Below are 17,452 nucleotides of genomic sequence, written 5' to 3'. Positions count from 1 at the left end.
TTTAGCCTGATATAGCCTACTCAGTTTTAAACAGATATATATTTTTTTAACTCTTTATGTTGATATGAAGAATTTCGAAAAACATACAAATTTGTAGAATTGAGTTGCCTGTATCACACGGCTAAAACAGATGAGTCATTTTGACTGATACGTTAGTGCATTACACAGTACAGTCATGCCATTTTTACCCGAGGCCATCAAATATAGCCACTGGGTACTGTGAATGTTTCGTCTGTCTGTCCGTCTGTGCTCAGCATAAGTCCAGTCCTATGACTGCCAGGCTCTTGAAATTCACAGGGAACATTCCTGGGACACAGACCTTGGACAAGTTCAAAGATGGCTGACATTCATGTATTTTAAGTGGTTAAAAAGTCACATTCTGTTACAATCTAATCTGTGTTGTTTTTGAGTGATGGAGGTGACAGCCAATCAGAGTACAGCTGCATCATGACGTCAGTCTCTCAAATATTATGTAAAAGCTAGCGAGAAATAAACACTTCTAAAACTGAAAATGTTCTTACCTAATTACACATCTAAACTTATTTACAAGACATTTTGCCAAGGTTAGCATGGTGACATTACTTTCTGGTGTAGCTACTTGCTAACAGCTTTGTTTCTGGTATATTATGCAAAAGCTAGCGAGAAATAAACACTTCTAAAACTGAAAATACTGTTTTTGTAATCTTAACACCCCTGGGGTCATTTACAAGACATTTTGCAGACGTTAGCTTATCCGGTAACATTTGCTAACTCAAAACTAACTTCCGATGGAGTTAAATTTGTCTCATTAATAACTGCAAATGTACAGAGGGTGATTACAAATATTCCTTGATTTGCACATGAACAAATGATGGTTTGATGTGAACATGTACAAATTGTGTGTAACACAATAAGATCTTAATAATTAATTAAACAACTGCAAATTCTAAAGAACACAATGCTCGTATGGCTGAGGGTATTTTCACATTGCTTTATATTTATAATTTTTTGAGCTATACTGGACTCTATATGCCAGAAATGTATGAAATCTGTATATCTTCAACTTCAAACAATGTAATAATTTTGGTGTTCTCTTACCAAAAACTATAAAATATATCAAATCACTGAATTCTTTGTGAATGATTATTATTTCTATGACATTCAAATACAAGCACCATATATGCTGGTGCACGTACCGACCATGCTGTGAGTGCAGCTGTTGATTCATTTCTGTTTTATTATGTCCCAACACCACAGGTGGGAAATCAAGTGGAACATGGACATTATGAGGCCTAATTTAGCACAGCATGTGAGGTCTTACTTTTCACACTGACTCTGGAACAATGTTCCAAAACACGGTTGATGCAAAGGTTATTGTTGTGTGTTGGGGGGTTTGGCTGGACATTTTGGTGTTGTTTTCTTTTCTTTGCTCTCCAGGTGGTATGCAAACTGTTTTTTTTCTGTGGAGAAGGTGCTGGCGGAAGAATCCTTCACCCTCATCAGCATTATTGGCTGCACTTGTGGAGGATGTTCACGTGCAGGCCTAATGACTTGCAGCACCTGTGGATGATGCTCATGTGCAAACTTAAAGACTTTCAGCTGAAGCAGATAATGAGATGGCGTTCTGCATTTAAGCCATGAGTGATTCGAGCAGAATTGCCGGGAACTCGACCTTGTGACGTTCGTTTGTGAGATGCTGAGGACCGCGCCTGGGTTTGACACATCGTGCCTATGAAGGAGGATGGGTGAGGGACACATGCTGTCAGCACACATCAGAGGTGATGATTGTCTGAATAAGTGTTAACAGTAATTTGGTATTTTGTTACGCAGTATATTCGAACATTGATGAGAATTGTGCAGCTCGCTTCTCACTGCCGTGGCGTACAGAATGATGATCCTCCACCTGTTGTGAGAAGCTGCTCATTTACATAAAGCTTAAATTCAGACCTGAATGTGTTGCTGATAGTGTGTGCCTTTGAAGGATATTTGTTGTAGCTGTTGACTTACCTCACCTTTTCCATCCTTCACAGAGTCAGTTTGTCGTATCCACCTGGGGGGTGTTCGGCGGTGAGTCTGGGTCCAGAAGCGTCGGGCTTCGATCCATTTGGGCGCTGGAGAGCGCGCTGTCCTTCACCTCGCCAGACAACCGCACATTTATGTTGTACACAAATTATTGCACAGAAGGGAAATAAATTTGTTTTGTTTTTGGAACCGCTTTCTGGTTATTTAGCGCTGGGTTCAGTCAGACGCTGGTCCGCTCCTCAACTCGCGTCTGCACATAACAGTTATGTTTAAATATATGTGTTGCAGGCCCTCAAAAGAAGACATGGACACAGCATGTTATATCTGTGATATAAATTATTTATTTACATTTACAGAAAAATGACCCCATCAAGACAACGCAGTAATAACTATTGGAAATAGAACCCAAGCTGACGTCATCGTCGCAACCAAAACAGAGTTCTATAATAACATCATGCCCTCGGTCAAAGGTCTCCTATAACACAAAGTGCAAGGCATCACGTGTAGCCCCAAAACATTGCCCCTACCCCTATGCTTACCCCGATCCCAGACCAAACAACACACACCTCATTTTAAACCCTGCTGTGCACTAACCCAAGCTGCTTGTACCCCTCAGCTACAAATAAATGACAGACACCAGCTACCCCACCTATGACGACGCTCACACGGCTAAGACACATTCACACAAACTGACATCTCAGTGTCCTCGGTGCACCCCCCGGCCTCCTCCACCCAACATCCCGTGGTTCAATTTTCTCGGGAAGTCCTGGGCGAGAGCATCAAGGTGCAAACTCATCGGCAGCTGCAAGGAGGGACGGTGAGTGGGAGCGGGGCGGGGGAGCGTTCTAGCAGTGGCGACCGATGACATCCACGTGTGAGTCTCACCACGGATCCCTACGCCAGCTCAGTCATCCGTGTGCCACCATCCTCCCCTGGGCACCCCTCAAGTTTCTACCGGGAGAGGGGTTTGAGGAGTGAGGGGAAGCGGATCCTAATTTTCAGGGTTGGCCTACGAGGGGGAACATGTATCTCCGCAGTGCACCGTTTGAGGGATTCAGTCTGGGGAGCCTGGGGCTCAGATAAGTCGAGTGGAGGCGCGCATGGTGTTCTCTGAACTGTAGTGGACATTGTTCTGCTTCTGCCGGTTGATTCTGTTGGTCCGTGGGCACTTTCTGTTCAGAGAAGGGCACACAAAGGAACATGAAAGAGGTTAGCTGCTAAATTAATTACACGGTTCTTTTAACTGTTTGATAATTAGGGCTCATTACGGTCATATTTTCCAAAAACAAAACATCTACATAGCTCTTAAAATAATCTGCATGAAAAACTATTTAGTGTGCATTTAGTAGTTCAGAGGAATTTAATAATCATACAGCAGTTTCAGCACTTATCACCAATTTATTAATAATTTCTCTCTAGTTTTCTCGTCAATTTATATTAAAGGAAGTATTTTACTATCAACGAAAAACTGCCATAATGTAAACTAAAATTCCATTATACTGATTTAAAAATTTTCATGACACAAATGTGGAGTTACAAAAACAAACAAACAAAAAAACTCTATTCAGACAGTGATGTGTGTTCATCATTGTGACACATACCTAAAAAAACATTCTTAAACTCAAATTAGGAGCCCACTCGAATAACTGAAGGAAAATAAATCAGTTTCATGGAACTAAACGTTGAGCGTTTAAACATATTCTGTCTGAATTTCCTCCAGAAAAACACAAGATTTCATATTGTAATAACACTTAAGTTCCATGTGATGGCAGTGCTGCCATGAGAATTGAAGCAGTAGGAAGCGTTAGTTTTCGGAACTGGTATGCCGAGAGAGAATTTGAAATAAGGATGTGATGTCATATCAATGTAGAATATATAAAATAATACGATTACTAGCAAAGAATCAAGCCCACATTTGCGTTGCTACACTCGTAACACTGCCTCACACCACAAATGTGAAATGCTACTTCATAATTATCAGCAATAAGTATACAGCAACAAACAGCATTTTTAGTAAAGCAAATGCCAAGGGCCCTATCTTGAAGATATAGGATGCACAGTCTAAAATGCAGAACACAGATCCATTTGGGGCACGACCAAGTCCTTTGTCACGATGTTATGAGGTGCACAAAATGAACACAAAGGGGTGCAGCATGCAAAACGGTTGGAAATTGCTGATTGGCATTTTGGTGGCATGTCATGAACCAACCAGTCACAGTGTTACCTCTGAAACTGGAGCAAAAAGTGCACAGCGCTGTGGAATTGAAAGGATGCAGTAGACAAGATTTCTTGTTCTGAGAGAGAATCATCTGACAAGAAAGATATCATGCTGTATTTTGCCTATAAGAATATTGCATCCTTTATGGCCCCAACACACATAGTGCAAAGTTTGGACAGTGTTTGGATGAAAACGGCAAAACAGCTCGAAATTAGCACATCACAAAACATTGCGCCGAAGGGCAGTCATGCACGAACCCGGTGCGAGGGTTCATGCATGCGCCAGTGTCTTTCGGGCAGGAACACATAGTGCCAGCTGAGACACAGTGTGCCGCTTATGTGGAATATATATACGAGGGTAGGCTGAAAAGTTCTAAGGCTCACTATAATGCAGTTAATGCATTACTCCTTCATGGGGAGCCTTAGAACTATATATATATATATATATATATACAAGGTTGGGTAGGATTACTTTGAAAGAATACATGTGGATTACATGTATGTATGTACATACATTTGGATTACTTGTAATCGGATTACTTTTGGATTACATTTCAAAGTAATCCTACCCAACCTTGTATATATATATATATATATATATATATATATATATATATATATATATATATATATATATAAACAGCTGGTACCTGTGGTATCACAATGCACCGCTTAAGTTGAAAAAAAAAACATACGACCCACTGGACGCGAACCTGCGCCATCCAAAAGCTCTGATTACTAGTCAGAGACTTTACCACTGAGCTACAGAGATGTTCTTTGAAAGTTGCAGCTATCTGCCTCATATCAGGAAGGACATGGAAGTATTACAAAATAATTAAAATCACACACCATATAAAACACCACATTTATCGAGTGAGCAATACAAATATGATCCGTCTGTTCCTCTGTAAATGACCCATAATCACAGACATACAGTCATGAAATGACAAGAATGTGAAGCAGTTCGCTCACTTCATTCATGTCCACATCTGCTGGCGCATCTCCAACTGGCTGTGCACGCATGACTTGTGGATGACACGCCACTGGACACAACGTCATGTGGAGAGAGCTCACGTGGGTGACATGACAGTGAGATTGCCTGCTACATGTTCTGATCTGACGGTCCGTTTCAACCTGGGAACAGCCTGTCTGTGTGTGCGCTGTAGCATGTGGCCACAGTGATATATGTTTTTATTTATGTCCACTTGGTAACAGCAAACAGACACACGTGGATCACAATCGGCAGTTGTTTGTCTATGTCCGTCCAAACACAGTACGTGGTGTCCAGCTGGAATGTCCAGATCCACAGATTTCCCCAGCCGCTTCAGTGGGAGGACACACCTCCTGTCATCTCAGCGCACACACCAAAGCCACACCCGTGTGGGACTTAGACAAATTTCTCGCGTACGAAAGTGATTGTCTGCAGTGTCAAGAGTGTGACTGGCCACACATTTTCTAAGTGCTATGCGAGCGGTGTTAGATGTTTGTGCATGTCACCTGGAATTTGGCCAGCACCTGCTGTGAGAGGGTGCAATGGGTTCGCACAACGCACACTTTGTCTTTCAGGTGTACGAGGCGTTGGAGGCATGGAAGACATTACACAGTTTGCACGATTCCTGCGTCATGCGCACTAAGTGTGCACTTCCTCCAAACTTCACAGTATGTGTGAAGGGGCCCTTAACACCTTTTACGTCACTGTGTGAAGAGTGGGCACTAACTACTGGGCATGAAGCATGTACTAAGGTGACATATCTCATCTGTACAGATGGACTTGTTGCATGTGCACAGATGAGTTATGTCATCTTAGTATATGCCTCACCTGTGCACATGGATTTGTTGCATGCAGTACTTTTCATTGAAAACTATTTGTATGTCTTTAACTGTTCTGTAAACTGTTGTACACTATCTGTGCATTGTGACACAATTGGGGGGAGCTTTCTTTGTCTGTTATAAGGTTGGAGTATGTGATTGGTGTTTGCAATGTGTTTTGTATGGAAGCATGGCTTATTATGTATCTTAATGCTGTATTATCACCAGACATGTTTTTGTTTCAGTGTTTCACATCCAGACTCCCTGTGAAAACTACATCCTCCTCATTTGTCAGCTCAATCTCCACACAGCCCCGGTTGAAAGGAGGAACAAAAGCTGTATTAAAATACGGTACAAACCAGAATTAATAAAGTTGTGTTTTTGCGTTAACTATTCCTGGTATTTCTTCAGTTTGGCAGCATAGTGGTTGAGTGGTTAGCACTATTGCTTCACAGCAAGAAGGTCATGGGATCAATTCCCACTTAGGCCTTTCTGTGTGGAGATGCATGTTCTCCTCATATTTGCGTGCATTCCCTCTGGGTGCTCAGGCTTCCTCCAACAACATGCAGGTTAGATGCATTGGTGATTCTAAATTACCCTTAGGTGTGAATGCATGTGTGAATTAGTTTTTCTGTCTATACTGTATGTGGCCCTGCAACAGACTGGCATCCTGTCCAGGATGCACACTGCCTCACACCCTATAGCTACTGGGATAGGTATAGAAAATGGATGGATGAATTTTCAGTATATAAATATATTATACAAATAATGAATGTTTATGAGTTCAATTGGACAAATATTTCATGAGGTAAAAGATGGACAGTTCAACGAGGCGAAGCCAAGTTGAGTGATACATTCCAGCTTTCACCGAATTAAATATTTCTTCCATTGAAAGAATGTAAAAACTTTCATTATTTGTTTTATAAGAGGGCTAAAATAGATGCTTGTCATTTGATATTATAGTAATTTCTAAACAACAGAAAAGGGACCTACATTTTGTTGTGCGTCACTGGTACTTTGACATCAACATTTCAACACGAACTTTAAATAGTTTAAATGTTTAGCTAAATGCTACCCCCACTAGTGTGTTCATGGGCGGGGTTTGCAGTGTGCAATGGTACAAAACACATGGAACCAAATTTGCCCAGTCACAGATAAACGGTTGAAAATGAGTAAGTGAGTGATATATTTATATAACACCTAAATAGATCCTTGTTCAAATCAAAGGTGATTTCAAACCCAAACACAGCCAATGAGTCAGCGCTTATGTCTTTGTGCACCCCGCCCAGTGGTGTAGGGAAATATTATTTACCTTGACAGCATACAGTGGTCCACCCGTGAGGCAGAGGTCTTGAAATGGAAAGCAGGTTTGACTTATGGTTTTGATTTATAAATAAATTAATCAAATCAAATCAAATCAATTTTATTTATATAGTGACAAATCACAACAAAGAGTTGCCCCAAGGCGCTTTATATTGTAAGGCAAAGCCATACAATAATTACGGAAAAACCCCAACGGTCAAAACGACCCCCTGTGAGCAAGCACTTGGCGACAGTGGGAAGGAAAAACTCCCTTTTAACAGGAAGAAACCTCCAGCAGAACCAGGCTCAGGGAGGGGCAGTCTTCTGCTGGGATTGGTTGGGGCTGAGGGAGAGAACCAGGAAAATGACATGCTGTGGAGGGGAGCAGAGATCAATCACTAATGATTAAATGCAGAGTGGTGCATACAGAGCAAAAAGAGAAAGAAACACTCAGTGCATCATGGGAACCCCCCAGCAGTCTAAGTCTATAGCAGCATAACTAAGGGATGGTTCAGGGTCACCTGATCCAGCCCTAACTATAAGCTTTAGCAAAAGGAAAGTTTTAAGCCTAATCTTAAAAGTAGAGAGGGTGTCTGTCTCCCTGATCTGAATTGGGAGCTGGTTCCACAGAAGAGGAGCCTGAAAGCTGAAGGCTCTGCCTCCCATTCTACTCTTACAAACCCTAGGAACTACAAGTAAGCCTGCAGTCTGAGAGCGAAGTGCTCTATTGGGGTGATATGGTACTATGAGGTCCCTAAAATAAGATGGGACCTGATTATTCAAAACCTTATAAGTAAGAAGAATAATTTTAAATTCTATTCTAGAATTAACAGGAAGCCAATGAAGAGAGGCCAATATGGGTGAGATATGCTCTCTCCTTCTAGTCCCTGTCAGTACTCTAGCTGCAGCATTTTGAATTAACTGAAGGCTTTTCAGGGAACGTTTAGGACAACCTGATAATAATGAATTACAATAGTCCAGCCTAGAGGAAATAAATGCATGAATTAGTTTTTCAGCATCACTCTGAGACAAGACCTTTCTAATTTTAGAGATATTGCGCAAATGCAAAAAAGCAGTCCTACATATTTGTTTAATATGCGCACTGAATGACATATCCTGATCAAAAATGACTCCAAGATTTCTCACAGTATTACTAGAGGTCAGGGTAATGCCATCCAGAGTAAGGATCTGGTTAGACACCATGTTTCTAAGATTTGTGGGGCCAAGTACAATAACTTCAGTTTTATCTGAGTTTAAAAGCAGGAACTTAGAGGCATCCATGTCTTTATGTCTGTAAGACAATCCTCCAGTTTAGCTAATTGGTGTGTGTCCTCTGGCTTCATGGATAGATAAAGCTGGGTATCATCTGCATAACAATGAAAATTTAAGCAATGCTGTCTAATAATACTGCCTAAGGGAAGCATGTATAAAGTGAATAAAATTGGTCCTAGCACAGAACCTTGTGGAAGTCCATAATTAACCTTAGTCTGTGAAGAAGATTCCCCATTTACATGAACAAATTGTAATCTATTAGATAAATATGATTCAAACCACCGCAGCACAGTGCCTATGGCATGCTCTAATCTCTGTAATAAAATTTTATGGTCAACAGTATCAAAAGCAGCACTGAGGTCTAACAGAACAATCACAGAGATGAGTCCACTGTCTGAGGCCATAAGAAGATCATTTGTAACCTTATAGACATAGTCTAATAGACATGTTGATGGTTTGGAGGAAGTAACTAATGAAAATAACTCAGACAGAACAATCGGAAAGAAAGAGTCTAACCAAATACCGGCATCACTGAAAGCAGCCAAAGAGAACGATATGTCTTTGGGATGGTTATGAGTAATTTTTTCTCTAATAGTTAAAATTTTATTAGCAAAGAAAGTCATGAAGTCATTACTAGTTAAAGTTAAAGGAATACTCGGCTCAATAGAGCTCTGACTCTTTGTCAGCCTGGCTACAGTGCTGAAAAGAAACCTGGGGTTGTTCTTATTTTCTTCAATTAGTGATGAGTAGTAAGATGTCCTAGCTTTACGGAGGGCTTTTTTATAGAGCAACAGACTCTTTCCAGGCTAAGTGAAGATCTTCTAAATTAGTGAGACGCCATTTCCTCTCCAACTTACGGGTTATCTGCTTTAAGCTGCGAGTTTGTGAGTTATACCACGGAGTCAGGCACTTCTGATTTAAGGCTCTCTTTTTCAGAGGAGCTACAGCATCCAAAGTTGTCCTCAATGAGGATATAAAACTATTAACGAGATAATCTATCTCACTCACAGAGTTTATGTAGCTACTCTGCCCTGTGTTGGTATATGGCATTGGAGAACATAAAGAAGGAATCATATCCTTAAACCTAGTTACAGCGCTTTCTGAAAGACTTCTACTGTAATGAAACTTATTCCCCACTGCTGGGTAGTCTATCAGAGTAAATGTAAATGTTATTAAGAAATGATCAGACAGAAGGGGTTTTTCAGGGAATACTGTTAAGTCTTCTATTTCCATACCATAAGTCAGAACAAGATCTAAGGTATGATTAAAGTGGTGGGTGGACTCATTTACATTTTGAGCAAAGCCAATCGAGTCTAACAATAGATAAAATGCAGTGTTGAGGCTGTCATTCTCAGCATCTGTGTGGATGTTAAAATCACCCACTATAATTATCTTATCTGAGCTAAGCACTAAGTCAGACAAAAGGTCCGAAAATTCACAGAGAAACTCACAGTAACGACCAGGTGGACGATAGATAACAACAAATAAAACTGGTTTTTGGGACTTCCAATTTGGATGGACAAGACTAAGAGACAAGCTTTCAAATGAATTAAAGCTCTGTCTGGGTTTTTGATTAATTAATAAGCTGGAGTGGAAGATTGCTGCTAATCCTCCGCCTCGGCTCGTGCTATGAGCGTTCTGGCAGTTAGTGTGACTCGGGGGTGTTGACTCATTTAAACTAACATATTCATCCTGCTGTAACCAGGTTTCTGTAAGGCAGAATAAATCAATATGTTGATCAATTATTATATCATTTACTAACAGGGACTTAGAAGAGAGAGACCTAATGTTTAATAGACCACATTTAACTGTTTTAGTCTGTGGTGCAGTTGAAGGTGCTATATTATTTTTTCTTTTTGAATTTTTATGCTTAAATAGATTTTTGCTAGTTATTGGTGGTCTGGGAGCAGGCACCGTCTCTATGGGGATGGGGTAATGAGGGGATGGCAGGGGGAGAGAAGCTGCAGAGATGTGTGTAAGACTACAACTCTGCTTCCTGGTCCCAACCCTGGATAGTCACAGTTTGGAGGATTTAAGAAAATTGGCCAGATTTCTAGAAATGAGAGCTGCTCCATCCAAAGTGGGATGGATGCCGTCTCTCCTAACAAGACCAGGTTTTCCTCAGAAGCTTTGCCAATTATCTATGAAGCCCACCTCATTTTTTGGACACCACTCAGACAGCCAGCAATTCAGGGAGAACATGCGGCTAAACATGTCACTCCCGGTCCGATTGGGGAGGGGCCCAGAGAAAACTACAGAGTCCGACATTGTTTTTGCAAAGTTACACACCGATTCAATGTTAATTTTAGTGACCTCCGATTGGCGTAACCGGGTGTCATTACTGCCGACGTGAATAACAATCTTACCAAATTTACGCTTAGCCTTAGCCAACAGTTTCAAATTTCCTTCAATGTCGCCTGCTCTGGCCCCCGGAAGACAATTGACTATGGTTGCTGGTGTCGCTTCACATTTCTCAAAACAGAGTCGCCAATAACCAGAGTTTGTTCCTCGGTGGGTGTGTTGCCGAGTGGGAAAAACGGTTAGAGATGTGAACGGGTTGGCGGTGTACACGGGGCTTCTGTTTAGGACTACGCTTCCTCCTCACAGTCACCCAGTCGGCCTGCTTTCCCGGCTGCTTGGGATCTGCAAGAGGGGAACTAATGGCGGCTAGGCTACCTTGGTCCGCACCGACTACAGGGGCCTGGCTAGCTGTAGGATTTTCCAAGGTGCGGAGCCGAGTCTCCAATTCGCCCAGCCTGGCCTCCAAAGCTACGAATAAGCTACACTTATTACAAGTACCATTACTGCTAAAGGAGGCCGAGGAATAACTAAACATTTCACACCCAGAGCAGAAAAGTGCGGGAGAGACAGGAGAAGCCGCCATGCTAAACCGGCTAAGAGCTAGTAGCTGCGCTAAGCTAGCGGATTCCTAAAAACACACAAAGTGAATAATGTGTAAATAATTTAGAGGTGATTCAGCAGAGGGAGTGCTTTAGTTAAGGCACGTGAAGATTACACTGTGAAGCAAATCACTAGTTAACTAGATCAATCTAACTGTGCAGATTAAACAGCTAACAGATACAGCAAAACACTGCTGTGCTCCGGAATAGGAAGTGATACAATACCGCAGTGAGAGCCAACCTGTGAAAATTTAATCCAGATAGAATAACTGCAAAGTGTACAAAGTGATATATAACACATATCGGTTAATTTTAAAATAATACACTAATTCTAAAGATTTGAACATTAACACACAGATGCCCAAGTGGATTATGGGTAAACTTAGCCTCCGCTCATACTGACTGGTTGACTAATTCATTCTGTGTAAAAACCACCACAAGTGAATCAATGTTACATGTTGGTGTTTACAAATGAATGTGCTTTTGTAAAATATATCATTTTTGTAAAAAAAAAAAAAAAGGCATTTGTAAAGCCGAAAAGTCTGTTAAATTGCAATGGAGGATTTTCAAGATCCCGCTAGACAGCGCCTAAGGGCATGCGTGATGACGTCACAACTCTATCCGGTTAGGGAGACATGGTTTCTTTCAACAAGAACTGTCAAAAAACTTTCTTGTGCATGGTTGGAGTTGTGTGGCAATAGGAATAGCATTTTGAATGGTTGAATAACAATGTCAGTAGCACAAAGAAATCAAATAATAATGAAAACATGTTCATTGCGCCCAGAATGCTGGTATTTTGGTCGTTGAACTTTGCGATTTTCATTCAGTTGCTTCGTGACGCGTCATAACATAACATGAATGTGACGTGAAGCCAATCAGAAAGCGAGGTGATGGACGCACGGAGCAAAATCTAAAATCAAAAGGGTTTACCAGAAAGTCTGGTGGTCATGCTGTCTCCACTCCTTTAAAGAACATGTTTTCTTTTTCTTTTTGTATCATTTTTTTTCCTCTGTTGTAAACAGTCCACAAAGTACCTCAATTTGTTAACTCTGAAGTCACGTTTAATCTCGAGACATTTTGCAAGATTTCCTGTCTGACCTGGGAATGTTCTTGTATGAAATCTGTTGATGTGTGGTGTGTTGTTTTTACCGTGTGGCTGCACACCACACACTGTATGATCAAACCTGTCAGATCTATGATTTTTTATCTCCACGTTTGTGGTCTCTCAGGTTTTGGAAACCTACAGATAATTTTAAAATCCTGCGGTTGACAACACTGTGATATAACGGGTCACCAGTAGATGGAAGTGTTCTATGCATTTTGACACCGGTTATATCACATGGCCTGAATCACAATTTAACAGACGTTTTGGCTTTGCAAATGCTTTTTTTTTTAAACACAAATGAAAAAAATTACATATTTTACAAAAGCACATTTGTTTGTAAACACCAACACACGTTACATTGATTCATTTGTGTTGGTTTTTACATAGAATGAATTAGTCAACAAATCAGTATGAGCAGAGGCTAATTTTACCCATAGTCCCTTTGGGCATCTGTGTGTTAATGTTCAAATCTTCAGAATTAGTGCATTATTTTAAAATTAACAGATATGTGTTATATATCACTTTGTACATTTTAAGAGTTTACATTAATGTAGTTATTCTATCCAGATTAATTTGATTTATAAATCAAAACCATAAGTCAAACCTACTTTCCATTTCAAGACCTCTGCCTCATGGCTAGACCACTATATGGTGTTAAGGAATAATTACTTTTTTGTGGTAGTTTGGCGGTGAGGCTCCTTCTGCTGGGAGCAGAGTTGAGCTCAGCTTCTTTTAGCTACCTCATTACATAGCAGACAAGAGCCAAAGAGATTATAAATGTTTTTCAAGGTTACTAGCTATGTAAAAAAATGTTAGTGGTCTGAAAGTTATCACAAAACAGTTGGTCTGATGATGATTTTAAAACTTATCTGAAAAGCTAATCTGCTAGCAAAAACACTATCTTCGATAATTATCGGTTATTGTATTAGCTGAACAGTGCCCACCGCTGTGTGTGTGTATATATATATATATATATATCCTTTGTTTAACCAGGTAAAAGCCTCACTGAGATTAAAAAGTATGTGATTAGCCTGAAATATGATTAACCTGGTCACTCTTGGAAAAGAGTAACCAGGCTAAGATGTGTGTGGTGTGAACCCACTTTTGCAAACTGTGTCTGAGTGTTGCACATTTAAAACCCCACAAAGTCACTGTTCTAGAGTTTAGATCTGTTTTTCGATGGTCCACTCTGCATTGCATTCTTGTGGTGGATAATAGGAATGTGCCAGCTTTTCACCTGACAACACCTCATTTTTAGATAAACACACCTGTGGACATACAAATGAACACGAGTGAATTTAGTATGGAAGGGAATGAGTGCTGGGCGTGAAAATGACAACTGCATAACTTGGAAAGTATTAAAGGTGTATGGCTGCATTTCGCAGTGTAGCAGATAGCGGCCTAAATGTCATTTGACTTAAATGACGGCAAACATACTGATGTTTTTAAATAAAGCCAATTTCTGTTAGGCAGTTTTATTGATATGTACAATTCTCCCTACGATTACCACTGAAACAAACATGAACATCCCTAAAAATGCTCTGGAGGCAAGAAAATACCTGCATCCATGCTTGTAATTCTGGTGTTGTACCATGATTGGGCCACAACTGTCTGGGTCCACAAATAGCCCACATGCCACTAGTTTGAGATGTCTGGTTTACAGTGTTAACTTCTATGTTTAATTTAAAGATCCAGAGTGGATAATGAGTGTGTTTTGAGTTATTATGTGAAAAAATCTGTAATACCGACAGTCTTAACCTGATGTGAACATTATCTCTCTCAAATTCCATCTGAAAGTCCATATTTTAACCTTGTTCCCATTTCATTTCAAATCCAATTTCCTAGAGTACGACCCCAAGACAATTCTAAAACATTTGAACAGACCTGTTCCAAGCTGTGACAGAATATGATACACAGGAGGCAAAAAAATAGACATGACCTTTTCACTGCAACCTGTTTGTCCTATAGGCATCTGGCGAGTCCGAAACAATGATGAGTTATGGCAACTAGACACTAGCAAAATAAAAACAAGAGCAAGTGCCTGGAGAAAATGAGTACAAGCTCTTTTACAAGACAAGGAAGAACATTTCCATATTGTGGTGTTCCTCAGAGCTCCATATTCGTATGTTGCTGGCTTCTAAAAAGCAGGATGCTCCTCTGTGGTATTGGTCTCCTTTTCATTTCCTCTGTCTCTTTAGAACAGCTCCTGCTTTCTTTTGTCCTTCCTCCTCTCTCTTCTTTGCTCAGAGGAGCAGTTTTGTCTCTGTAAAAACACTTTAAAATATATATTTTTTATATTAAATGTCATAAATTGCTTAGGTCAGCCAGAGGCAGTGAAGCTGCAGGCGATTCATGTGTGCAGCAGGTACACACTGTGAATACAAAATGTCTGTTCAAACATAAGAGTGCATGCCTGCTTGCACAGCTATTGGTGAGCATCTGTGGTTGTGCACACACACTGTTTTGTGTGTGTGTGTCACAGCTAAAGTGACAGCGGTGTCTCTCTGTGGTGTAAGCAAGGTGACCTTTTAGCTGTTTCCTCCGGGCGCGGGAGCTCCACAGGCTCCACATGTGATTTCCAAATACATGCAAAATGAAATAAAGCTGCTTCCAGGCTCATTAGTAACCTGGGCACATGCATGTGTGTGTGTGTGTGTGTGAATGCGGGTGTGTGCAACAGCATGGCTCACCTGGTAATGCAGAGCACCACCACACAGATGATGACCACCTGCAGTGCTCCAATGATAGAGGCGATGAGGACATAGTGCATTTTGCCAGAGCCTGGCACCACGTAGAGCACGTTGTACTCTTTGGTGTCGCACTGGGGCCCGCTGAAGCCAGAGTGACAGCTGGGATCATAAAGAAAACATGAGAGAAGAAAGAGAAAGAAAAACAAAGCGAGTCATTGTTTTGCACGGAGAGGGCGTTCAACTGTTTTTGTGTTTCTAATTGAAATAGCAGAACCTGTGTGATAAGGAGCTTGTGGTGGAACAATGAACTCAGGTGACAGATTGTGTGTGTGTGTGTGTGTGTGTGTGCGTGTGTGTGTGGTGGCTTTTCTTGAATGAGACTGTATGGATCAGGTGTCAAACTCCAGGAGCAGGTTCCAAATTTATTTTTTGGTGAAGACCACAGACCAAATCCGATGATGATTTGAGTGCATGTTTCTGTTTTTGTTTATTGTAATACAGTTTGTCAATATTTGGGAAGCATGCAGCAAATGGGAAAATCATATGGTAGGAGAGGTGACTGAAAAGTTTTGAGCCTGACCAAGAAGAAATCAGAACTGAGTTAATGGAATGCTTTTTTTTTCGACATAGTAAGACCCTTCGGCTGCTCCCTTGATTTCACTCAGGGTCACCACAGCAGATCCAAGGTGGATCTGCATATTGATTTGGCACAGGTTTTACACAGGAACCCCTTCCTGACGCAACGCCATTACAGTGAGGCAAATACAGTGAGGAAAACAAGTATTTGAACACCCTGCGATTTGGCAAGTTCTCCCACTTACAAATCATGGAGGGGTCTGAAATTTGGTCTGAGCAGGGGGACCTTGTTGCCCTGCAGGATTTTAAACGATGACGGCATCGTGTGTTACTAATGTAATCTTTGTGACTGTGGTCCCAGCTCTCTTCAGGTCATTGACCAGGTCCTCCTGTGTAGTTCTGGGCTTTCTCATAATCATCTTTACCCCACGAAGTGAGATCGTGCATGGAATCCCAGACCGAGGGAGATTGACAGTCATCTTGTGTTTCTTCCACTTTCTAATAAATAATCATAACAGTTGTTGTCTTCTACCAAGCTGCTTGCCTATTGTCCTGTAGTCCATCCCAGCCTTGTGCAGGCCTACAATTTTGTCCCTGGTGTCCTTTGACAGCTCTTTGGTCTTGGCCACAGTGGATAGTTTGGAGTGTGATTGATTAAGTGTGTGGACAGGTGTCTTTTATAGAGGTAATGAATTCAAATAGGTGCAATTAATACAGGTAAAGAGTGCAGAATAGGAGGGTTTCTTAAAGATAAACTAACAGGTCTGTGAGAGCCAGAATTCTTGCTGGTTGGTAAGTGAGCAAATAATTATTTCATGCTATAAAATACAAATAAATTATTTAAAAATCATACAATATGATTTTTTTAAATTTTATTTTTAGATTCTGTCTCTCACAGTTGAATTGTACCTATGATAAAAATTACAGACCTCTCCATTGTTTGTCGGTGGGAAAACTTGCAAAATCGATGGTGGATCAAATACTTATTTGCCTCACTGCACATGGAGAACTGTGATTTTGTTGTGAGCATTGAACCAGGAACCTTCCATGCTGAAGCCAAGTGCACTAAGCACTTGGCCACCACCCCTGCTTTGTTTCTCAACATAATCCTCATGAAAGTCCACACTCCTTTGCAGTGCCTTACTACCGTTCTTGTCGAGCAGTGGTGTCCAAAGTATACCAGAAAGGGCCAAGAGGGTGCAGGTTTTCTTTGCAGCCAGTGACTCCAGCAGGTGATCGCTTTGAGCAGATGGGATGAGTTCATCAGTGAAATCACCTTCTGGAGTCAGTGGCTGCAAAGAAAACCTGCACCCTCTTGGCACTTTCTCGTATACTTTGGATACCACTGTAGTAGAAGGTCTTATTCTGGAGCTCCCGGAAATCACACTGAAAAAAGAGAATGTTTGAACCAACTTAAAAAAGTGTTACAATTTGTAAAAAAAACCCCTGAATGAATTAAGTTGTTTGAACTTAAGTTTGTAAGTTAGAGTTGATTTAACATTGAAATTTAAGTTCAAACAATTTAATTCATGCAGGTTTTTATAAACTGTAACACTTTTTTAAAGTTGGTTCAAACATTC

General features: G+C 40.8%; 1 protein-coding gene across 1 annotated transcript in view; it reads right to left on the bottom strand.

Annotated features, from left to right (window-relative positions):
- Positions 1–2,319: 2,319 nt before the first annotated feature.
- tmeff2a (transmembrane protein with EGF-like and two follistatin-like domains 2a) overlaps positions 2,320–17,452 on the bottom strand; it is a 394,247-nt gene continuing 379,114 nt past the window's right edge. Inside the window, exons 9-10 of the mRNA XM_034186163.1 lie at positions 15,297–15,455; positions 2,320–3,173 (exon numbers count right to left, since the gene is read on the bottom strand). Of these exons, the coding sequence (XP_034042054.1) occupies positions 3,077–3,173; positions 15,297–15,455 (256 nt within the window). The 3' untranslated portion in view covers positions 2,320–3,076. The remainder of the gene's footprint in view (positions 3,174–15,296; positions 15,456–17,452) is intronic.

This window comes from Thalassophryne amazonica, chromosome 14, assembly GCF_902500255.1.
Source record: "Thalassophryne amazonica chromosome 14, fThaAma1.1, whole genome shotgun sequence".
In the NCBI taxonomy this organism is placed as follows: Eukaryota; Metazoa; Chordata; class Actinopteri; order Batrachoidiformes; family Batrachoididae; genus Thalassophryne; species Thalassophryne amazonica.
This window is presented reverse-complemented; position numbering and strand designations above follow the sequence as displayed.